At 42.1% G+C, this 22,339-nt stretch overlaps 1 protein-coding gene across 2 annotated transcripts in view; it reads left to right on the top strand.

Moving 5' to 3' along the window:
• Positions 1-22,339, top strand: part of FAM234A (family with sequence similarity 234 member A) — a 55,890-nt gene that overhangs the window by 3,566 nt on the left and 29,985 nt on the right. For both annotated transcript variants that reach the window (XM_053472108.1, XM_053472107.1), the window contains exons 2-4: positions 10,821-11,105; positions 15,183-15,296; positions 18,892-19,080. In XM_053472108.1, coding sequence (XP_053328083.1) covers positions 10,853-11,105; positions 15,183-15,296; positions 18,892-19,080 — 556 coding nt within the window. In that variant the 5' untranslated portion in view covers positions 10,821-10,852. The remainder of the gene's footprint in view (positions 1-10,820; positions 11,106-15,182; positions 15,297-18,891; positions 19,081-22,339) is intronic.

Here is a 22,339-nt window from a genome sequence, read left to right on the forward strand (position 1 = left end):
TGCAGAAAAAAGCAAAACAACATAAAAACATTGGGGTTTTCTAATCTCAGGACACATAGTAGAATCTATTTAGCAGGTTTTTTCATTAGCTTTTATAGAGGAGTAAAATATTGTTCAAGTAAAAGTTAGAAAAAGTCCTTCACCATATTTTATACTTTTTTTTTTATATAGTAAATAATATGACACAATCAAAACAATGACATCAAAAGAAATCCCCTCTTGTCCTGAAAAAAACAATGTGTGGATACTAGTTCGCTCAACCTTAACAAATGCTAAAAAAATAACACCATTAATTTAGAAACTAATACCATTCATTTATTAATCAACTACTTAAGAAGCTGAAAAGAAATAGGCTTCCTTTAAATCCTTGACCTTCTTTCTTCTAGCATAACCGTTAAGCAATTGTTTTATAATAAAATAATTCAGTACTGGCTTACCACCCAGTAGCATTAAACAAAAATTGATTCTGCTTATCTTTTGTAGTAAGGATTTAGACAATTTATTCTGTATTGGTTGTAAAACAAAGCAAGTTACTGTTTCTAAACTCATAGTTTAAGGGTTAACCTGCAGCAAAATTTAACCAAATCTGCCAAGCCTTTAATTAAGGCAGGTAGCCCGGACCGCAGAAGCCAAAAGCAATTTCCCATACGTGTGAAGACACTTGCATTGGCTCATTTTCTACTTTTGGTGGTCGACACAATAGGGCTGTAATCGATAATAATCGATAATGAAAATAGTTGCCAAAGAATTTCATTATCAATTAGTTGAATCTATTTTATCGAATATAAGATGAGGGTTTTTTCAGAGCAAATGCTCTGAAACATACCCCTTGTTTTATAATCCAACCTCAAATAGAGGTTGGGTAATAACAGTAAGATCCAGATCCCCCACAGCGCTGCAGGCGACCCGGATCCTCCTATCTGACAGCCGGTGGGGGGGATGTCTGTGCGATGAGCACAGGGGTCACGTGACCTTCCGGTGCTCAGTCATAGAAGCTCCAGCGAAAGTGCCAGCCAGAAGCAGAGGTTGTCTACGCACATCGTGCAGATGCTCACCGGCTGGCCCTACTAGACACCAAGGAGTCTGGATCACGGGGGGTAAGTCTGGGGGGCCATATCAAGGGCACAATGGTATATAGGGGGTTATATGGCATATTTTGGGGGCACAGTGGCATATTTGGGGGGTATAAGGCATATTTGGGGGGGCAGAGGGACATATCTGGTGGGGCATATCAACGGTACAGTAGTAAATAGGGGGGTTATAAGGCATATGGGAGGGCAGAGTGGCATATTGGGGGGCGCAGTGTGGCATATCAGAGGGCACTATGGCATATGGGGGTATAAGGCATATCTGGGGGTATAAGGCATATCAGGGGGTATAAGGGATATAGGGTATATAAAGCATATGTGGGGAGGGCAGAGTGGCATATCTGGGGTATAAGGCATATCAGAGGGCACTATGGAATATGGGGGTATAAGGCATATCTGGGGGGGCAGAGTGGCATATCTGAGGGTATAAGGCATATCTGGGGGTATAAGGCATATCAGGGGGTATAAGGGATATAGGGTATATAAGGCATATCAGGGGGTAAAAGGCATATCCAAGGGCACTATGGCATATAGGGGGTATAAGGCATATTTGGGGAGGGCAGAGGGGCATATCTGGAGGTATAAGGCATATTTGGGGTGGGCAGAGTGGCATATCTAGGGGGCAGAGTGGCATATCGGCATAAGGCATATCTGCGGCGTTTTACCTCCCAAACAACTCGACAAACCCATGCACATGCATGGGGGGGTATCACTGTACTCGGGAGATATTGCTGAACACATACATACTGTAAATCCATACTTGAAGCGCCATTTTAGTTAAAAAAAACAAAAACACAAAATAAATTACTACCACAAAGTTTGACAAAGGTTGGTAGTAGAATTAGTGCATGGAAAGGGTTAAAAAAAAAAAAAAACAGCATTTGAAATATCTTGAGGTGTCTAGTTTCCAAAAATACATGGTTTGATGGGGTAAATTACATTGGCCAGTTTCAAAGATTCCCAAAATAGCACATGAGAATGACCAGCTTTGGAAAAAAACGGTTTTAAAATGGCAAAATGCTACTTGTATTTATTGCCTAATAACTTGCAGAAAAAGCAAAAAAACATAAAAACATTGGGTATTTCTAAACTCAGGACAAATAGTAGAATCTACTTAGCATGTTTTTTTCATTAGTTTGTGCAGATGAGTAAAAGATTTTTCAAAGAAAAGTGAGAAAAAGTCATTTTTTAACAAAAAATTACCACTTTTTGTCATTTTTTGTAGTAAATTAGATGATATGATAAAAGAAAGCCCTGTTTGTCCTGAAAAAACAATATATAATGTGTGTGGGTGCACAAAATGAGAAAATACTTTGAGTTCTATCCATACCACAATATCTTTGTTAATTTCTTAATTAACTCCAGACATTGCTAGTGACATTTTTCTTGTGAAAACCCTGCCCATTGGGATTATTCTTGATGTGAAGGCCAAAAGACCTAGCAATTTATGTAAATCTTTAACTGTCACTTTCTTAACTCCTTGTACTTTTAATAACATGCACCTTAATTTGTTTATTTTATCAACTGGTAATCTGTATTCCATATTCTTAGACGCTATAATTTATACTTAAAAATTGTAAGCAAGTTGTTGGGAGAACAGTTTTCTCTTTAGCCAAAGGAGTTCCAAAATCTATTTAACAGAATTCACATAGTAAATTTAAACACACAGCAAAAATCTCAAAATAAAAACATAACGAGCAACCCATAGGTAAACATTTGTCAAAGTTGAACTTTCAATTTAATTGAAAAACCAAAGAGTTAAAGCATTCTGGATTTATCGGCGGCAAGTGAAAAGAAAAATTTCACACATTGGTGGAATAGTAAAACAGTATTCTAACTAACACAGGGCTTGATAAATTTGTTTTTAATCTAGGAGCCAGCTAAAAAAGTTAGGAGCCAGGATTTTTTTTATAAACTAACAAAGTTTTATTTTCAACGACAAAAATTAATGTTGTCTCAAGGGAATTCCCCCCGCCCTTAAATATAGGTCCACATTCCTCGAACCCCTAACTATCGAGTTTTATCGATTATAAAAAGAGGTTTTTTTCAGAGCAAATGCTCTGAAAAACTCCTCTCCTTGTATAATCCAACCTCAAACAGAGATCGGATTATTAAACTAGAATCCAGATCCCCCGCAACGATGCAGGGGACCTGGATTCCCCTCACTGTCAGCCGGTGGGTGTCCGTGCGATGCGCACAGACAACTTACACCTCTCCCCTCCACTTCCGCTCCTACGATGCAGTGGCAGCATCGCATGAAGTAGAAGCCCCAGCGGAAGTCAAGGTGAGTAACGGAGGCTGTCTGTGCACATCGTGCAGACCCCCACCGGCTGACAGAGAATCGAGGTCTCCTGCAGAGGATCATCCTCTCTGTCAGCTGGTGGGGGTCTGCACGATGCGCACAGACAGCCTCCATTACTGCCCTTCACTTACGCTGAGGCTTCTATGAAGCTGCAGTGAAAGTGCCTGTCAGTAACGGAGGTTCACAAAACATCTGTCAACAACGGAGGTTCACAAGACACCAGGGAGTCGGGAGAGAGGCAGAGTGGTGTATGGCAGGGGGGAGGAGTCAGAGGGGTGTATGGGAGCCATCCTCCCATACACCACTCTGGCTCCTCCCCCTCCCATACACCACTCTGCCTCTCTACCCGGCTCCCTGGTGTCTTGTGACCTCTGTTGCTGACAGGAGGCAGAGTGGTGTATGGAAGAGGGGAGGAGGCAGAGTGGTGTATGGGAAGGGGAAGGAGGCAGAGTGGTGTATGGGAGGGGGGAGGAGGCAGAGTGGTGTATGGGAGGGGGGAGGAGGCAGAGTGGTGTATGGGAGGAGGCAGAGTGGTGTATGGGAGGGGGGAGGAGGCAGAGTGGTGTATGGGAGGGGGAAGGAGGCAGAGTGGTGTATGGGAGGGGGAAGGAGGCAGAGTGGTGAATGGGAGGGAGAAGGAGGCAGAGTGGTGTATGGGAGGGGGGAGGAGGCAGAGTGGTGTATGGGGGGTATAATGAATTTCAGGGTAGCAGAGTGGTGTATGGGGATGTAATGAATTTCAGGGAGGCAGAATGGCATATTTGGGGGAGTTAGAGTGGTGTATGGGGTATAATGAATTTCAGAGTGGAATATCTGGGGAGGCAGAGTGGTGAATCAGGGAGTATAATGAATTTCAAAGGGTGATGCAGGGCATTTATGGGGGGCGGAGTGGGATATAGGGAGGTATAAGGCATAATTGGGGGCGAGTGGCATATTGGAAGTTATAAGGCATATCAGGGGGCACAGTGGCATATAGGGGGTATAAGGCATATCGATATTGGGCATATCAGGGGGGCATAAGACATCAGTTGCATATCACTGACATATAAGGAGTATAAGGCATATCGGGGGCACAGTGGCATATCAGAGGGCACAGTGGAATCTCTGGCATATAGGAGGTATAAGGTATATGTGGGGCAGAGTGGCAAGCTGGGGGTCAGATGTGCAGGGGGGCAGTTTGGTAAATAAAAGAAAATATAAACAAGGCTTTTTTCTCATAGTTTTTATTAAAAATGAAAAATAGTTAACATATGAATTAATATTTACTAATAACTTTGTATTAAAACCTAGTTTGAGAAACACTGTGTTTGGGTTCTTGTAGCTTTTATTATTATGTCAGTAAAATACAAAGGTGAATAGAGAGAGAGAGAGGCCATTGCGATAAAGAGATGAAAGGGCAAATTGTACGTTTTTTATTACATTATTTTAAATTAAAAAAAATAGCATTTTTTTTTTATCCGATTAATCGAAAAAGTAATCGGCCAACTAATCGATTATTAAAATAATCGTTAGTTGCAGCCCTACTTACATTTTCGCTTTTCTTTTTCCCCCCCGCTCTCCTCCAACGTTACGATCCTCTCCCCCGTCACAAGGAACTCTTCTGTGAGCCCCGCCCCCTTGAGCCTCACTGAGGCACTGCCACTCAGCAGCACGGTGTGTGCAAGCCAAGTGCCTAACGCCTAAAAAAGTTAAAGCGGCCAGCGTGCACACACGGCAGTCTTACCACCTCACCTTGTGGCCGCACCACGTGAACGTTGGTCTGCCAGCCCACCCGGTGGGCCGGTCCATGGGCCGGCAGACCAACGTTCACGTGGTGCGGACACGAGGTGAGATAGTAAGACCGTCGTGTGTGCACGCTGGCCGCTTTAATTTTATTAGGCGGCCTGCTTGCACGCACCGGGCTGCACCGTGATCAGGGCCAGTCCGGCCTTGCTCACACGGGCCGCACTTTGAAGTTTGGCGGGCCGCACCCTGGACGCCCCTGACCTAGGCGCCGGGACAAAATTCTCAGTCGTCATGGCGATCTGGCGCCTGGGATTTGTCGAGCCCTGGTATAAGGCATATCTGGGGGGGCAGAGTGGCATATCTGGGAGGCAGTGTGGCAAGCTTGGGCTCCGATGTGCAGAAAAACAAGAAATCAATTTTAAGTTTTTTTTATTCTGCTCTTTTTCACCTAATTTATTCATTAAATTATTTTAAATAAACAAAAAAAACCATTTTCTTTATCTGATTAATCGGGGGAAAAAAAACATAATCGGCCAACTAATCGATTATGAAAAAAATCATTGGTTGCAGCCCTAGTAAAGCTCTCTCTTGTACATTGTTGAACCTCACTTCCAGAACACCTATCACAACTCACTCTCATTACTCCTATCATGCCAGTCTGGCCTTGCTCATGCGGGCCACACGTTGGACGCCCCAGACCTAGGCGCCAGGATAATCGGAGTTTAGCGCAGGGAATGTACAATTCGTATCGCCCGACGCCCGGAACTGCATGCCGGGCAGGCAGCAGGGTTAAGATCCAGATCCCCCGCAGTGCATTTTTGGGGAACTAGGCCTAAAGGGGACAAAGGTCCTGCAGTTATTCTGAACTTTCTTAACTGCAAACTGTAAATTATCCTCAACCAATTTAAAATTTTTGGCCCATACAAAATTAACTGGATTATAAACAGGAACTTTAACCCTTTCAGTCCCAGGAGTTTTTGGTACCTCAAAGCCAAGACCAATTTTGCCATTTTTGTGATATGTTGGTTCAGTGATTATTCTCCTTTCCTACAAATAGTGTACACATGTAAACTATATATTGTTTTTTCAAAGAGAGAGAGAGGTCTTTCTTTTGATATCTTAGTTAGATAATTAGCTGAAAATTTAGGATGAGAAATTTAGTATACTTTCCCTCTGAATCCTCACAAAATTAGGTAGAGTGATGGAAAATACGCTCCAAGTTTTAGATTTTCCATACTTTCCCAGCACTTGTAGGGAACATATTACATGTGGGCAGAACACTTGGGGCAAAAAAACTACTACTGGTTGGGATATGTTATAAACCACCTAATGTTAATAATGATGAGGAAGAGGAGCTGTTAGAACTAATTGAGAAAGCTGCACATCTGGGTAACACGTTAATTATTGGAGATTTTAATTACCCGGACATAAATTGGGATAGAGGGACTAGTAGCTCTGCAAGGGGATTCAGGTTTTTGAACCCATTAAATGACACCTTCATGTCACAACTGGTACAAGCACCAACTAGAAAGGATACTTGTTTGGATCTGGTGATAACAAACAATGTTGATCTTGTGTCTAACATTCAGGTGGGGGAGCACTTGGGTAATAGTGATCACAATATGGTCTCTTTTGAAATAAACTCAAAAAAGAAATTGCGTATAATTTTAAGAAGGCCAATTTCAATAAGATAAGGGCAGCTTTGCAACTTATTGACTGGCAAAAACTCTTCAAGGATAAAAATACTGAGGAAAAATGGAGTATTTTCAAACAAATATTAGCAGGGTACACTTCTCAGTATGTACCACTAGGAAACAAATATAAAAGAAACAAATTGAAACCAATGTGGCTTAGTGGGGTCGTTAAGCAGGAAATTAAAAATAAGAAAATGGCTTTTACAGCATTTAAATCAGACGAATCAGAGGCATCCTATATAAGATATAAGGAAGCCAATAAAGCATGCAAAAAGGTGATTAGATGGGCTAAACTAGAAAATGAGAGGGTGATTGCCAAAGAGAGCAAAACTAACCCCAAAAAATTATTTTAAGTACATAAATTCTAAAAAAAACAAAGAATAAAAACGTAGGTTCATTAATAACAGAGAGGGGAGTGTTGGTTAAGGAGGAACAGGAAAAAGCAGAAACTTTAAATAACTATTTTTCCTCAGTATATGTTAAGGAGGAACCTATGGCAATGGAGATACATAGGACCACTGAGAAAAATTTTCAGTCAAACTGTGAGTGGATGGCCCAGGACAAGGTGCTGCAGCAACTAAAGAAAATTAATGTTAACAAGGCTCCGGGGCCTGACGGTATTCACCCACGAGTACTTAAGGAGCTGTGTCAGGAAAAAAGTGAACCTCTGTTTCTAATCTTTCGGGATTCTTTTCTTTCAGGAATTGTACCAGAGGATTGGAGGAAGGCAGATGTGGTTCCTATTTTCAAAAAGGGTTCCAACTCTGTGGCTGGAAATTATAGACCTGTGAGCCTAACTTCCGTTGCTGGGAAAGTATTTGAAGGGCTGTTTAGGGATAATATTCAAGAATTCCTTGGGAAGAATAGTATTATTAGCATAAATCAGCATGGTTTTATGAAACATAGGTCCTGTCAAACTAATTTAATTGAATTCTACGAATGCAATAGAATGCAGTAGAAGTGTCGATCAGGGTGTTGCAGTGGATGTAATCTACTTGGATTTTGCCCAAGAATTCCTTGGGAAGAATAGTATTATTAGCATAAATCAGCATGGTTTTATGAAACATAGGTCCTGTCAAACTAATTTAATTGCATTCTACGAATGCAATAGAATGCAGTAGAAGTGTCGATCAGGGTGTTGCAGTGGATGTAATCTACTTGGATTTTGCCAAGGCGTTTGACACGGTTCCACACAATAGGTTAGTATTCAAACTGAAAGAAATTGGCCTAGATGCAAATTCTTGTTCTTGGGTAGAACATTGGCTTAGAGATAGAGAACAGAGAGTTGTTATAAATGGTAAATTTTCAAGCTGCTCAAAAGTGGTAAGTGGTGTCCCTCAGGGTTCTGTTCTGGGACCAATTTTATTTAACATATTTATAAATGACCTGGCAGTAGGCATTGAAAGTCATGTTTCTGTGTTTGCAGATGACACTAAACTAGGTAAAGTTATACAGGGCGAGCAGGATATTACTGTGTTGCAGAGGGATCTAGATAGACTAGGGGACTGGGCACACAAATGGCAGATGAAATTCAATGTAGACAAATGTAAAGTTATGCACTTTGGGGTAGCGAATGCACAAGCAACCTACACCCTAAACGGTAGTGAATTAGGGGTAACGACAAATGAGAAGCAATTTTTTTCCCTGGTTAGTGCAAAATTGGAAAGAGCGAAACCGGGGTTTTTTGCCTTCTTTTGGATCAGCAGCAACAAATTAACAGATATAGGAAAGGCTGAACTTGATGGACGCATGTCTTTTTTCAGCCTATATAACTATGTAACTATGTACATTATTCGTAGAATTTTTACATTAGGAATGATGGGATTGCAATTTTAACCAAATAAGCCAAAAATACCCTCAAAAGTATACATTTCTGTAAAGCAGACAACCCAGAGTATCGTATCAGAGGTATTTGGGCATTCTTCACGCAGCTATTTGGCTACCAATAACTGTCAAAGGTGGCAGCAGAAATGATTACCTGCGCTTTTTTTCGCCAACACTTATGTGTTGCTTAGATTTTTTTGCACAGGGTAAGTGTTATGACAGAGAAAACCGGCCAACCTTGTTTAGCTGCATCTCCTGGAGATATCCCACATCCTTTGTTTTTTTCTTTTTAGAGGGCCATATTTATCCCTTACATATAGTACCCTATAGGGTAGTATTTTTTATACTTATGGTTTAACGGGTTTGGGGGTTGTAAACAGGGGCAGGAGGTTATACTTTTTAGACAATGGGATGTAAGGATTTTTTCTTTTTTTTGTATTTTAAATGCACTGCTAGTGCAGTATGGTTAGAGGTCCTCTTAGGGACCTTTTGAACATGTTGTTATTGCCAGTGATGTCACAATGACATTACGTAGCTCACTTTTGTTTGTTTTTTCAATTATTATTTATTCTATTTGTGTTTTTATTGTGTTGATTTGTCTTTCAGCATGTGAGGAGAGTGAGAAACATGGTTTCTCACTCTCCTCCCTGTGATCCCCTGCACCGCAGGGACTTGCATAGAGATCACAGTGTCTGTGATCTGCGCCTCATCGGAGAGATCGGATATCCCAGCAGGGCCTTCCGGGTGACGTCAGCAGTGATGTGACCCTGAAGGGAATCGGGCATTTAAAAATGTAACGGTTTTCTGGCGTTGGCGCCAGAAGCTGTTACATGTGATTGGCCAGCAGGGGGGACAGGGGGGCGTCCAGGCTGATCTCCTGTGTAGCAGCAAGGATGTGTCCCTGCTGATGCAAGAAAGGCAGGACATACCGGTGCGTCTATAGGGGACTGAAGGGGTTAAAGACTGACAGCAGAGGCTTAACGACCAGTGACGTGCCAGGCACGTCATGGCGTTAACGAAGCTTAGAAAGCAATCTGTAAATTCATATCTTAACAACAATGTGTGTGTGTGTGGGAAACGCAAAAAATGACTACCACAAAACATGACAAAGGCTGGTGGTAGAATTAGCACATGGAAAGAGTTAAAATACCACTATTAACTGAAATACTCTTGGGTGTCTAGTTTTTAAAAATATATGGTTTGATGAGGTAAAGTGTTGGTTACGAAGTGTACAAAAAAATAAAAAAAACAGCCTGGTCCTTATGGGGTTACAACAAGCGCGTCGGCAGGACATTTAAAGCGAGCTTCCTATAAGTGCTGGGAAAGTACGGAATTTCAATATAAATTAAGTGTTTCTGAAATCAGGACACCCGAACTGTCCCTTTAAGCAGTATAGCGGTTTTGTTTGTCAATCCCAGAAGAATGAGTTAAGGACTAAATTCCAGTATCGACAATTTCTAAATGCTCTGACAATTCTATTGACTTCTTTACACCCAATTTATGCATCTCTTCATTCTTCAGAGAGTCAGTAACAAACATTTTATTTTTAATGTGCAGCAAAATTGTGAAATTATTTACTATGAATATGACTGTGCTCCCATTTTCGTGGTTTGTCATAAAGATAACCACTTTGTGCTATTGGACAAATATGAAGTTGAACGTACAAGAAATAAAGATGCCTGGGGTATCTTCCCAAAAGAGCTGATCAGGTGTTCTAGTGTGACTACTAGTTGAGATTTTCTGCTGCAGTGTAATATATTTTTATGTACAAAATAAGTATATGCATTGTAGTGTACTTAAAGCATTTAAGTATGGAAAACGTATCTGATTTGACATGATATGGTGTTTGTCAAACATGTAAACTTAACAAAACTCATGATTTCCCAATATTCTGTGTTGATCCTAAAAATATAAATTGAGTCTTCGCAAATGTTGCTTCTTAATTTGCTTCAAATGAGGAAACATGTTTTAACTGATAATCTGGAGTCATATTTTTCATGGTTTTATTTTTATCCCACATTTTCATATAGTAATGTATGCTTTGCTAAGAAATCCTGTGTCTTCCCTTATATGCTATATTACATATTGACTTTGTCTTATTTCTAAGAAAGGATCAGATATTTCATTAACAATACTGTATGTGAACATCTTGAATATATTGTGTAATTTGCCCCTTTCTTCTTACAGAGATACTTTGTATTGTCGCACGCAGTACCATCATGGATAATAAGGATGTTGATGCAGAAATTCACCCTCTGAAAAATGATGAAAAAGTGTTGAAAAACAATGAAACTGACACAGATATAAGAGAGGGCATCAAGAAACATAGTTGGCTATCAAGCTGCCGGACTGGTGCCTTTTTTGCATCATTATTTCTGTGCCTTACAGTAGTGTTTGCCTTTTCCTTTATTATCCCGTGTCCATTGAGGCCTTTTTCCCAAAGAACATGGAGTACACAATACACCAGAGCAAGTAAGATTAAAGAGGAACTCTCCAATTTTTATTACTAGTATCAGAAAATATGTTTTCCGACATATGTGCTTTTTTTCTTTTTTCAAACAGTTGTAGTTTTTGCATTATATAATCTTACAGGTATTCGCGTATAAGCCATTTGTATATGGCTCTGTTACCCTAGCCCAATCTTCCTGACTTTATCATGCTGCCTGTGGTAAACATTACAGCGGGTCAGCTTAACCCCTTCCAGTACGTCCAAAAAACTAATCTAAAGAAACCCCTATGGACGTAGCGGTACGTCTTGACCTTCTTGCAACGGCAGGGGCACATCCCTGCCACTACAGGGAGATCAGGCTGTCATGGGATATCTGCCTGGACTCCCCCTTGTCACCAGAAGCCAACATCGCTGGAAAACTGTCACTGCTGACGTCACCCGGAAGGTCACCGTAGGACAGGATATCCCCTGCAGGGTCTGTCCAGACCCTGCTGGGATATCTGATCACTCCGATGAGGCACAGACACTGTGATCTGTGGGGACTGCAGGGGGATCTCCCAAGCTGAAAAACGAAACAAAGAAAAAACGAATTGTTGGTGATTTAAAAAAAAAAAAATCACTAAAATAATACAATAAATAATTTAAAAAAATAAAGTGAGCTTTCTGTCATTGTGACATCACTGGCACTGGAAACCATGTTCAAGAGGTCCCTAAGAGGACCTCTAACCATACTGCAAAAAAATACAAACAAATATATATATATAAAACAGATAATAATAATAAAAAAGAAAATAACCCTTACATTCCATTGCCCTAACACAACATCTAAAAAGTATACCCCTCCTGCGCCCCGTTCACGACCCTCAAACCCGTTAAGCCATAAGCATAAAAATTCTATGAATAATTTACACCAGGGCTTGACAAATTTGTTGTGAATCTAGGCGCCAGCTAAAAAAGTAGGAGCCAGGATTTTCTTTAAACTAACAGTTGGTCAGGAGCGATCTGATCATCATCAGCCCACTTACTAAACTCACAGCGTTTGACCTGGAAGCACCCTGGACTTTCAGGTCGGTGCAGTTTTTTTTTTTTAAATTATTTAATGTTTTTTTTTTTTTAACTCTTTCAATGCTGATGTTCCATTGGAGCACAGCATTGACTGATATTTAGTCCCCACAAGCTTGGGGCAAATGTTAACCCCTGCAATGCCACAAATGTGTCATACACAATTGAAGCATTGAAGGGGTTAACGCTGGACTGTCGCTCTCATGGAGCGATCAGGCAGCTGCGGGGTGTTGGGTCAAGTGTGGGAACCTAATCAACACACAACCCCCTTCCCTGAAGCTGCCTGTGGCAGCTGAAAACACCATTGCTGGTTTTCCTGCAACCGCGTTTTCAGCCTACAGGATCACTCCGTGGGAGTGATCACAAGCTCGGGAGCGGGCTCGGAGTGGCTGTGCTGGTCTCCCCAGACTCCTGGGCAGACAGCAGCAGCGCCCCCGCGTGGTGATGTGGGGACAATTTTTTGTGGATGTAAGAGGCTGACAAACACCTAGGCGCCCTGGCGCCTGGGATTTGTCGAGCCCTGATTTACACCTTATAGTATGTATATGCGCAGACCTTCCCCGGCTGTCAGAGATCAGAGTTCCCCGTGATCTCTGACAGCCGGGGAAGGTCTGCGCGATGGACGCACCTCCTCCCGGCTGCAGCGGAAGTTGTCTACGCGAATCGCGTAGAGCTCTACACGCTGGCCGGACTACGCACCGGGGACTCAGAAGCTCCAGTAAGTTTGGAGGGGGGAGGGGGAGGGAGTGTTAAATGGAGGCATAAGGCATTTCTGGAGGCAGAGTGCTCTGTGAAATGCCTTTTAACCCCCTTAATGCCACTCTGCCTCCAGAAATGCCTTTTAACCCTCTATACGCCACCCTGCCTCCTTAAATGCCTTTTAACCCTCTATACGCCACCCTGCCTCCTTAAATGCCTTATACCTCCCTATATGCCACTCTGCCCCATAATATGCTTTTTAACCCCCTAAATGCCAGAGTGGCATATAGGGGTATAAGGCAATTCTGGAGGCAGAGTGGCACATAGGGGGTAAAAAAGGCATATCATGGGGCACAGTGGCATTTAGAGGGTTAAAAGGCATATCATGGGGGCACAGTGGCATATAGGGGGTATAAGGCATTTCTGGGGCAAGCTTTTATTAAAAAAAATTGTTCACATAGTTTACATGAATTAACATTTACTGGTAAAACTTTTTTCCTATAGGGTCGTCTTATAGTCAGGCTTTTTCTTTTTTTCATTAATTAATTAGATTTTGGGGGGGTCGTCTTATAATCAGGGTATATGATATAACCATATATCAGGGCTCGACAAATCCCAGGCGCCAGGTCGCCATGGCGACAGAGAATTTTGTCCTGGCGCCTAGGTTTTGTCAGCCTCTTACATCCAGAAAAAATTGTGGATGTAAGAGGCTGAGTCACCACATGGGGGCGCTGTTGCTGTCTGCCCAGAAGTCTGGGCAGACAGCACAGCCACTCCGAGCCCGCCCCCGAGCCTGTGATCACTCCCACGGAGTGAGCCTGTAGGCTGAAAACGCGGTTGCTGGAAAAGCAGCACTCGTGTTTTCAGCTGCCACAGGCAGCCTCAGGGAAGGGGTTTGTGTGTTGATTGGGTCCCCACACAAGTCTGGGGACCTCACCCAACACCCCACAGCTGCCTGATCACTCCATGGGAGCGACAGCGCAGCGTTAACCCCTTCAATGCCGCGATCGCGGCATTTAGGGGTTAATTCCCGTTTTGGGGGCTTTGCTGCTGGTGGTCTGCCTGGAAGCCCAGGCAGACCAGCAACAGCAAAAACGAGCCCTCACAAGCCCTTTGATAACTCCTGTAGGTATGGAAGCCTACAGCAGTCATCAAAGAGACTCCCTCTGCAATGGCTGGTCCATAGACCAGCAATTGAGTCCCAGCTGCCAGAGGCAGCTTCAGGGACAGGGGAGAGGGTTCTTCGGTCTCCACATGAGTGTGGAGACCAGCCCCAACACCCCCCTCCGCTGCCTGATCGCTCCCTGAGAGCGACAGTGCAGTGTTAACCCCTTCAATGCCGCGATCGCGGCGTTTTAGGGGTTAACTCCCGTTTTGTAAGGGGCTCTGCTGCCGGTGGTCTGCCTGGAAGCCCAGGCAGACCAGCAACAGCAAAAAAACGAGCCCCCACAAGCCCTTTGATGATTCCTGTAGGCATAGAAGCCTACAGCAGTCATCATAGACTCCCCCCTGGCAGTGGCTGGTCTATAGACCAGCAATTGCTTCCCAGCTGCCAGAGGCAGCTTCAGGGACAGGGTGAGAGGGTTCTTTGGTCTCGCCATGAGTGTGGAGACCAGCCCCAACACCCCCCTGCTGCCTGATCACTCCTGAGAGCGACGGTGCAGCGTTAACCCGTTCAATGCCACAATTGTGTATGACACATTCGTGGCATTGCAGGGGTTAACATTTGTCCCCACAAGCTTGTGGGGACTAAATATCTGTCAATGCTGTGCTCCAATGGAACATCAGCATCGAATGAGTTAAAAAAATGTATTTAAAAAAAAAAAAAACAGCACTGACCTGAAAGTCCAGGGTGCTTCCAGGTCAAACGCTGTGAGTTTAGTAAGTGGGCTGATGATGATCAGATCACTCCTGACCAACTGTTAGTTTAAAAAAATCCTGGCTCCTAACTTTTTTACCTGGCGCCTAGATTCACAACAAATTTGTCAAGCCCTGCCATATATATATCGGGGTATATATATAACCATGTATATGTGAATAAAAAGATTTGTCACTTATATAACATTTTGCCTAGAGATATTGCTAGCAAATATAAAGTTAAATAAAATCCTAGTCTGTAGTTTTTTCCCCATGACACTTATCCGCAAATACCCAAGTTAGCTCCTTCATAGAACACAGAGCTTGCATTGCCTGGTGGGTGATCGTACATAGACATAATTTTGCATAACAGCAGACTTACTGTTTGTATCTTTATGTCCATATATTTGTCTAACAAGTTTAACACAATCCAGTATCAGTTCATTTGCATTTACATGTTGTTTTTTTTTTCATTTAAATAGTGACTTACACATTTTTAGCTGCCGAAGATGTGAACCAGGATAAAGTGAAAGATGTTATTTTCCTTTTTCAAGTGGAAGACAATAGTAAGCTCAATGTTTCCTGTGAAGATGGAGGTATAGTGTTTATTTAAAAATTGTAATTGTTATTATTTTTTACCTATATAACGCCAACATGTTGCACAGCACGTCTCACGATACATATATTCAAGAGGTATGAGAAGAAGAAGAATTGACAGACTAAGACAAACAGATACATTAGGTGGAGAGGGCCCTGCGCGCTAGCTTGCAATCAGGTAATATTATAAACGTTTCAAAAACCACAAACATCCCTGTCACACACAACAAAAAAGGAGCCTCTTAAATTGATTTGTTCGGTTGTTTTTCCCTCATATTATGTCATTAGGTGATGTGAAAAACAGATGATGTGCTACCAATCGTGTTATAATCAAAACTCAAATAGAGGTCGCATAATAACACTAAGATCCGGATCCTCCGCGGCGCTGCAGGGGACCTGTATCCTCCTCTTTGGCAGCCGATGAATGCCTGTGCGATGCAGGCAGACATCTTAAATTGATTTGTTCGGTTGTTTTTCCCTCATATTATGTCATTAGGTGATGTGAAAAACAGATGATGTGCTACCAATCGTTTTATAATCCAAACTCAAACAGAGGTCGCATAATAACACTAAGATCCAGATCCTCCGCGGCGCTGCAGGGGACCTGTATCCTCCTCTTTGGCAGCCGATGCACGCCTGTGCGATGCAGGCAGACATCCTCCGCTACTGCCCTCGTCTTCCGCCAGAGCTTCTATGATGAAGCACCAGCGTGACATGACCTTCTGGTGCTCCACCATAGATACCCCGGCAGAAGTATTGGCCAGCAGCAGCAGAAGTTGTCTGCGTGCATTACGCAACGTTCGCCGGCTGCCAGAGAAGAGGATCCGCCGCAGGGCATTTGGATCCTCCTCTCTGGCAGCCGGTGAATGTCTGCGCGATGTGCACAGACAACCTCCTCTACTGCCAGCACTTCCACTCGGGCTTCTATGATGGAGCACCGGTGTCACATGACCTTCCGGTGCTCAGTCATTGAAGCTCCAGCTAAAGTGCAGGCCAGCAGCAGAGGTTCTCTACGTGCGTTGTGCAGACGTTCACCAGCTGCCCCGACTAGATATCAAGGAGTCTGGAGCACGGGGGGTAAGTCTTTGGCCTATCTGGGGGGGTATAAGGCATGTTACATTACATTTATTTATAAAGCGCCAGCCGATTCCGCAGCGCTGTGTTAGGGGCACAGTGGCATATAGGTGGTTACAAGGCATATCTGGGGGGCACAGTTGCAAATCTGGGATATAAGGCATATGAGAGGGCACAGTGGCATATCTGGAGGTATAAGGCATATCCGAGGGCACTATGGGATATAGGGGGTATAAGGCATATCTGGGGAGGGCACAGTGGGATATCTGGGGTGGGCAGAGGGGCATATGTGGGGGTATAAGGCATATTTGGGGTGGGCAGAGTGGCATATCTGGGGTAGGCATAAAGCATGTCTAGGGGGCAGAGTGGCATATCAGGGGGTATAAGGCATATCAAAGGGCACTATGGCATATAGGGGTATAAGGCATATCTGGGGGGGCAGAGTGGCATATCATGGGGTATAAGGCATATAGGGGATATAAAGCATATCTGGGAAGGACGAAGTGGTATATCTGGGGGTATAAGGCATATCAGGGGGCACAGTGGCATATGGGGGGAGTATAAGGCATATAAGGGGTATAAGGCATATCTGCGGAGGGTGGATTGACTTATCTAGGGGTATACAGCATATTATCAGGGGGTAAAAGGCATATTAGAGGGCACAGTGGCATATCTGGGGGTATAAGGCATATCCGGGGGGCAGAGTGGCAAGTTAGTTGCAGCCCTACTATCATAAAAATAACAATGAGCAATATTTCTTTATATTTCATTTTATCATTTATATTTAATATTATGACATACAAATGTATTTATTTTTCAGTACTTAAAACAATATACAAGCCATGTGTCCTTCAAAAATGCCAAAAAACAAATCTTTTGCATCCTTTGTTAGCACTTGTCAGCAAATGCAATCAAGTTGGGATTGAAACAGCTCATTGCGAATGACTTCTTGAAAATGTATATTTTGGTATCCAACCATGACAGTTCAATCGCTTACCTGTTTACTCCTGTCCCTGGATCAACATAATTTCATTGATGGTTCCCCGTTAAATGGCGGTAACCGATGGCATTTAGATTTCCATATGCAAGCCATTCGTCAGAATGAATCACTGAACCTGTTTCGCAGTCATGATTCTATTGTTTCTGTTATGTTTTTAAATCTGCATCATCAGAAAGATGAGGGTTATTTCACCATTTAGCATTCTTCCACATATATACTGTATGTGCTCGATTATAAGACGACCCCCCAAAATTAGAATAATAATTTAGGAAAAAATGAAAAAGCCTGTAATATAAGACTACCCTATAAGAAATTTTTTTACTAGTAAATATTCACATGTAAACAATTTTTTCATATTTAACAAAAACTATGATTGAGAAAAATGAATTTTTTGTTTATTTCCTTTTATTTGCCAACCTGCCCCCAGTTATGCACATCTGCCTCCCCAATATGCCTTATACCCCCTTATATGCCACTCTGCCCCCAGAGGTGCCTTATACTCCCTATATACCAGTCTGCCTCCCTGAAATTCATTTTAACCCCCTATATGGTACTCTTCCTCCCTGATATTCCTTTTAACCCCCTATATGCCACTCTGCGTCCCTGATATTTCTTTTAACCCCCTATATGCTACTCTGCCTCCAGAAAGCTTTTTAAAGCCCCCCCATATGCCACTCTTACCCTCCCCCGACTTACCAGTGCTTCTTTAGACTTCTCCCCGTGCTCCAGATTCCTTGGTGTCTAGTGGGGCAGCCAGTGGAGGAGCTGCTGCTGCCTGCACTTCCCCCAGAGCTTCTATGAATGAGCACCGGAAGGTCATGTGATATCATAGAAGCCCTGACAGAAATGGATGTTGCAGACGCCCACGGAGAGGAGGATCCGGGTCCCCTGCAGCGCTGCGGGGGATCTGGATCTTAGTCTTGTAGTCAGACTTCTATTTGAGGTCTAATTAGAAGACGACCTCGAATATAAGACGATGGTTATTTTTCGGTATTTCCATTACAAAAATTTCGCAGAAATGCAGGTTGCAGTATAATTTGTTGTTAATATCTGTATAATGGAAAAATGTGCTTCCTTTTAATGGGACATGTCTGTATTCTGCACCTCTGTTACGGTTTCTTTTCTTTCACATCACTGCCACGTCGATGACAAGGCTCTGCGTTTTGTAGCGCATCCAGAAGTTTTATTGTATTCATAAAAAACTGCAATTGCGTTCTCTTCTGTGCATATTAGCTAGTGGAGTCAAGCTAGCTGAAATACCTCCCCAGATGTATTTTGGACCTTTCACACAAATATGGTTTAATTTAAATAGTGTATCTTATAGTATACTTTAACAAAACGTGGAAAATAGCTATTAACAGTGATTTACAATATGCTAATTGTATAAGCACTTGTAAATATGTAAGAGACAATAACTTTTAAAATGTTAGTCTTACATAATCCATTATTGTCTTCTCTATTGAAGGTATCACTCAATTTAATTTATTCATTTCAAATCTCTTTTCTCGCTTCTCTTTTAGGATTTCAGTTCCCTTGCACCTTCATAACTGCTTTATCAGGGACTAATGGGAGCGCTTTGTGGACCAGACCTGTTGCAGAACATGTGCAGTTAGTGGAGTGTGGTATAAGTAATCTTGGTGGCACGCAGGTCTCTGGTTGCATCATCATTGGAAATCCAGATTCTCTTTTGGCAATAAACACTGAAACAGGTGAAATAGCTTTTAGTTTACTTACTTTCCTTAATTCATTTTGCAGAGGTCAAGTTAATTTAACAGATCAATACTTGGGAGGCATTTTTTCTCTTTTTAGGTTTTTCGATGAGAAAAAAAAAATGGATGGCTTTGCATTTTTTCACACTTGCTATGAAATTTAGAAAAAACATTTTGCATGATTGGTTTCTTTAATTAACATGTTTTGACCTCTAATTCCTATTTATTCCATTGAGCTATGCATAGTTAAGATTTATTTATCAACCCCCTCACGACAATTGATGTGCCAGACACGTCAAGGAAACAGTTGACGTGCCTGGCACATCATGACTTTAACGTTAATTAAAAGAGCTTAGGAGGTGATCAACGGTCACCTCGATAGCGAGGCATACAGTGACGGCAAAACCCCAGGATACACTGTGACTGCTCCGGAGAACGGTCACAAGCGACACTGCGAGAAATTTTGCCTTTCACAAGATGACGGCGTCCTTTAAAAAATAAGTTTCGAAGAGCGTCTCCAGACACAATGTGATTAGTAAAATAGGTAACATGTAAAAATAATTCCTCACTGATGTCACCATCAGGGGAACCCTCCAGTTCCAACAAAATGTCACACAAAATTTGAATGGAAAAGTTTTATAGTTCGAAAGCATAAATACCCTGGCAGAAATGGTTAAATGTTGGCATTGATTTTTAAAATTTTAAAATGACTGTTCATGCAAAAAAAACCCAAAATTAACTCTTATTTAAGGTTTGTGATCACATGAAGTAATTTATTATCACATAGTTGTTTGATATCACCCACATGGTGATCAAAAGTTTACATATCCTTGTATGTTTGGCCTTGTTACAGACACGCAAGATAACACAAGTTACACTGGCAAATTCCCCACGCATGTGGCATCTTAAATTGCAATTAGAAGACGACCTCGAATATAAGACGATGGTTATTTTTCGGTATTTCCATTACAAAAATTTCGCAGAAATGCAGGTTGCAGTATAATTTGTTGTTAATATCTGTATAATGGAAAAATGTGCTTCCTTTTAATGTTTGTGTATAAATAGTCAGTTAGTTTGTTAGCTCTCCCGTGGATGCACTGAGCAGGCTAGATGCTGAGCCACGGGGAGCAGAAAATAATTCTAAAGATGGAAAAGAATATAAAAAGGTATCCAAAGCTTTGAAAATGCCAGTCAGTACTGTTCAATCACCTTTTAATACAGTGAAGGAAAAAAAATTGATCCCCCTGCTGATTTTGTACGTTTGCCCACAGACAGACATGATCGGTCTACAATTTTAACTCCTTCAATCCCAGGGGTTTTTGGTACCTCAAGTCCCAGAGCAATTTTGCCATTTTTGTTCAGTTCAACGATTATTCTCTTTTCCTGTGAATAGTGTACCCATGTAAACTATATATTGTTTTTTTCAAGGAGAGATAGAGCTTTCTTTTGATACCATAGTTGGATGATTAGCTGAAAATTTAGAATGAGAAATTTAGTAAAAACTAGCGAAAATTAGAAAAAAAACACCTATTTTTTAATTTTTCCCTCTGAATCCTCACAAAATTAAGTAAAGTGATGGAAAATCCCCTCCAAGTTTATCAATTCAGGTGTCCTGATTTCAGAAATACCTAATTTTATATAGATTTTCTATACTTTCCCAGCACCATTGAACATACTATAAGGTGTACATTTTTTGTAGAATTTTTATGCTTATGGCTTAACGGATTTGGGGGTTGTGAACAGGGGCAGGAGGGTTATGCTAGGGCAATGGGATGTAAGGGTTTTAATTTTTTTTTTATTATTATCTCTTTTATATATATTTTTTATTTTTTTTGTATTTTATATAATATAATTTTTTTTTTAAATGGTTAGAGCTCATCTTAGGGACCTCCTGAACATGTTATTAATGCCAGTGATGTCACAATTAGCTCACTTTATTATTTTTTTATTATTATTTATATTATTATTTTATTTTTTAAATGACTAACCATATTTTTTCCCTGCTTCTCTGTTTCAAGACGGGAGGGGGAGTGAGAGACATGGTTTCTCACTCCCCTCCCCGCGATCCCCCTGCACCGATCACACTGTGATCTCTATGCAGGTCCTCACTGACGTGTATAGAGATATCCCCTGCAGGTTACGTGAGCAGTGACGCAACCCGGAAGGGAATGCCCGATCGTGCGGTTTAAAATGTAACGGCTTTCATGCCGGAAGCTGTTACATCAGATCAGACAGCAGAAAGCCAGCGATGCCGGCTTCTTCTGTCGGGGGAGTCCAGGCTGTCAAACGACGGTCTGATCTCCTGTGCAATGGCAGGCATGTGTCCCTGACGCTGCAAGAAGGGCTGGACGTCCATAGGGGATTTTTGGAATGCGTTTTTCGGACGTACCGGTACGTCCGTAGGGGATTGAAAGGGTTAATGGTAGAAGGTAAAAGACGCTTCGTGGTGAATCACATTGCTGGCAGCACTGTGATTTACCATGGGGCATTTAGAACGCTGGGCCCCTAGGCAACTGCCCAGTGTGCCTAATGCATTTGCATGGCAACCTTAATGTTGGGCTGGTTAGAGAGGTCTGTGATCTCCCCAACCAGTCCTGAAGGCTACAGCTGCTGATCGGGTGGCTGTGCACCCCATCACAGCTGCGCCCGAAGCGAGTCTTGCCTCACCCTTCCTACAGCCTTGTGGGACAGTGTCAGAGGCCTTACTGAAATCAAGATACGCAATGTCTACTGCACCACCTTGATCCATTACTTTAGTCACCCAATCAAAAAAAAGATTAACTTGGCATGATCTTCCTGAGGTAAACACATGTTGTTTTTGATCTTGAAACCCATGTGACTTCAGATGTTCAACAATCTTGTCCTTTAACATGGTTTTCATTAATTTCCTCACTACAGATGTAAGATTGGCCTGTAGTTGCCAGACTCCCCCCTACTGCCTTTTTTGTGAATGGGCACAACATTCGCTAATTTCCAATTCCCTGGGGCGACTCCCATTACCAAAGATTTGTTAAATAATTCAGTTAACGGTTTTGCTAGTACACCACCAAGCTCTTTTAATAACTTGCAGTGTATCCCATCAGGCCCCATCGACTTATTTGTCTTTACCTTAGACAACTGAATTAGACCCTCTGCCTTGATAAACCCACATATATCTAATGACTCAGTTTTTTTTTCCTAACTGAGGTCCCTTTCCTTCATTTTCATCTGTAAAAACTAAACGGAAGTATTTGTTGAGGCAGTCAGCTAGACCTTTATC

The sequence above is a fragment of the Spea bombifrons genome, chromosome 7 (assembly GCF_027358695.1).
Source record: "Spea bombifrons isolate aSpeBom1 chromosome 7, aSpeBom1.2.pri, whole genome shotgun sequence".
Classification (NCBI taxonomy): Eukaryota; Metazoa; Chordata; class Amphibia; order Anura; family Pelobatidae; genus Spea; species Spea bombifrons.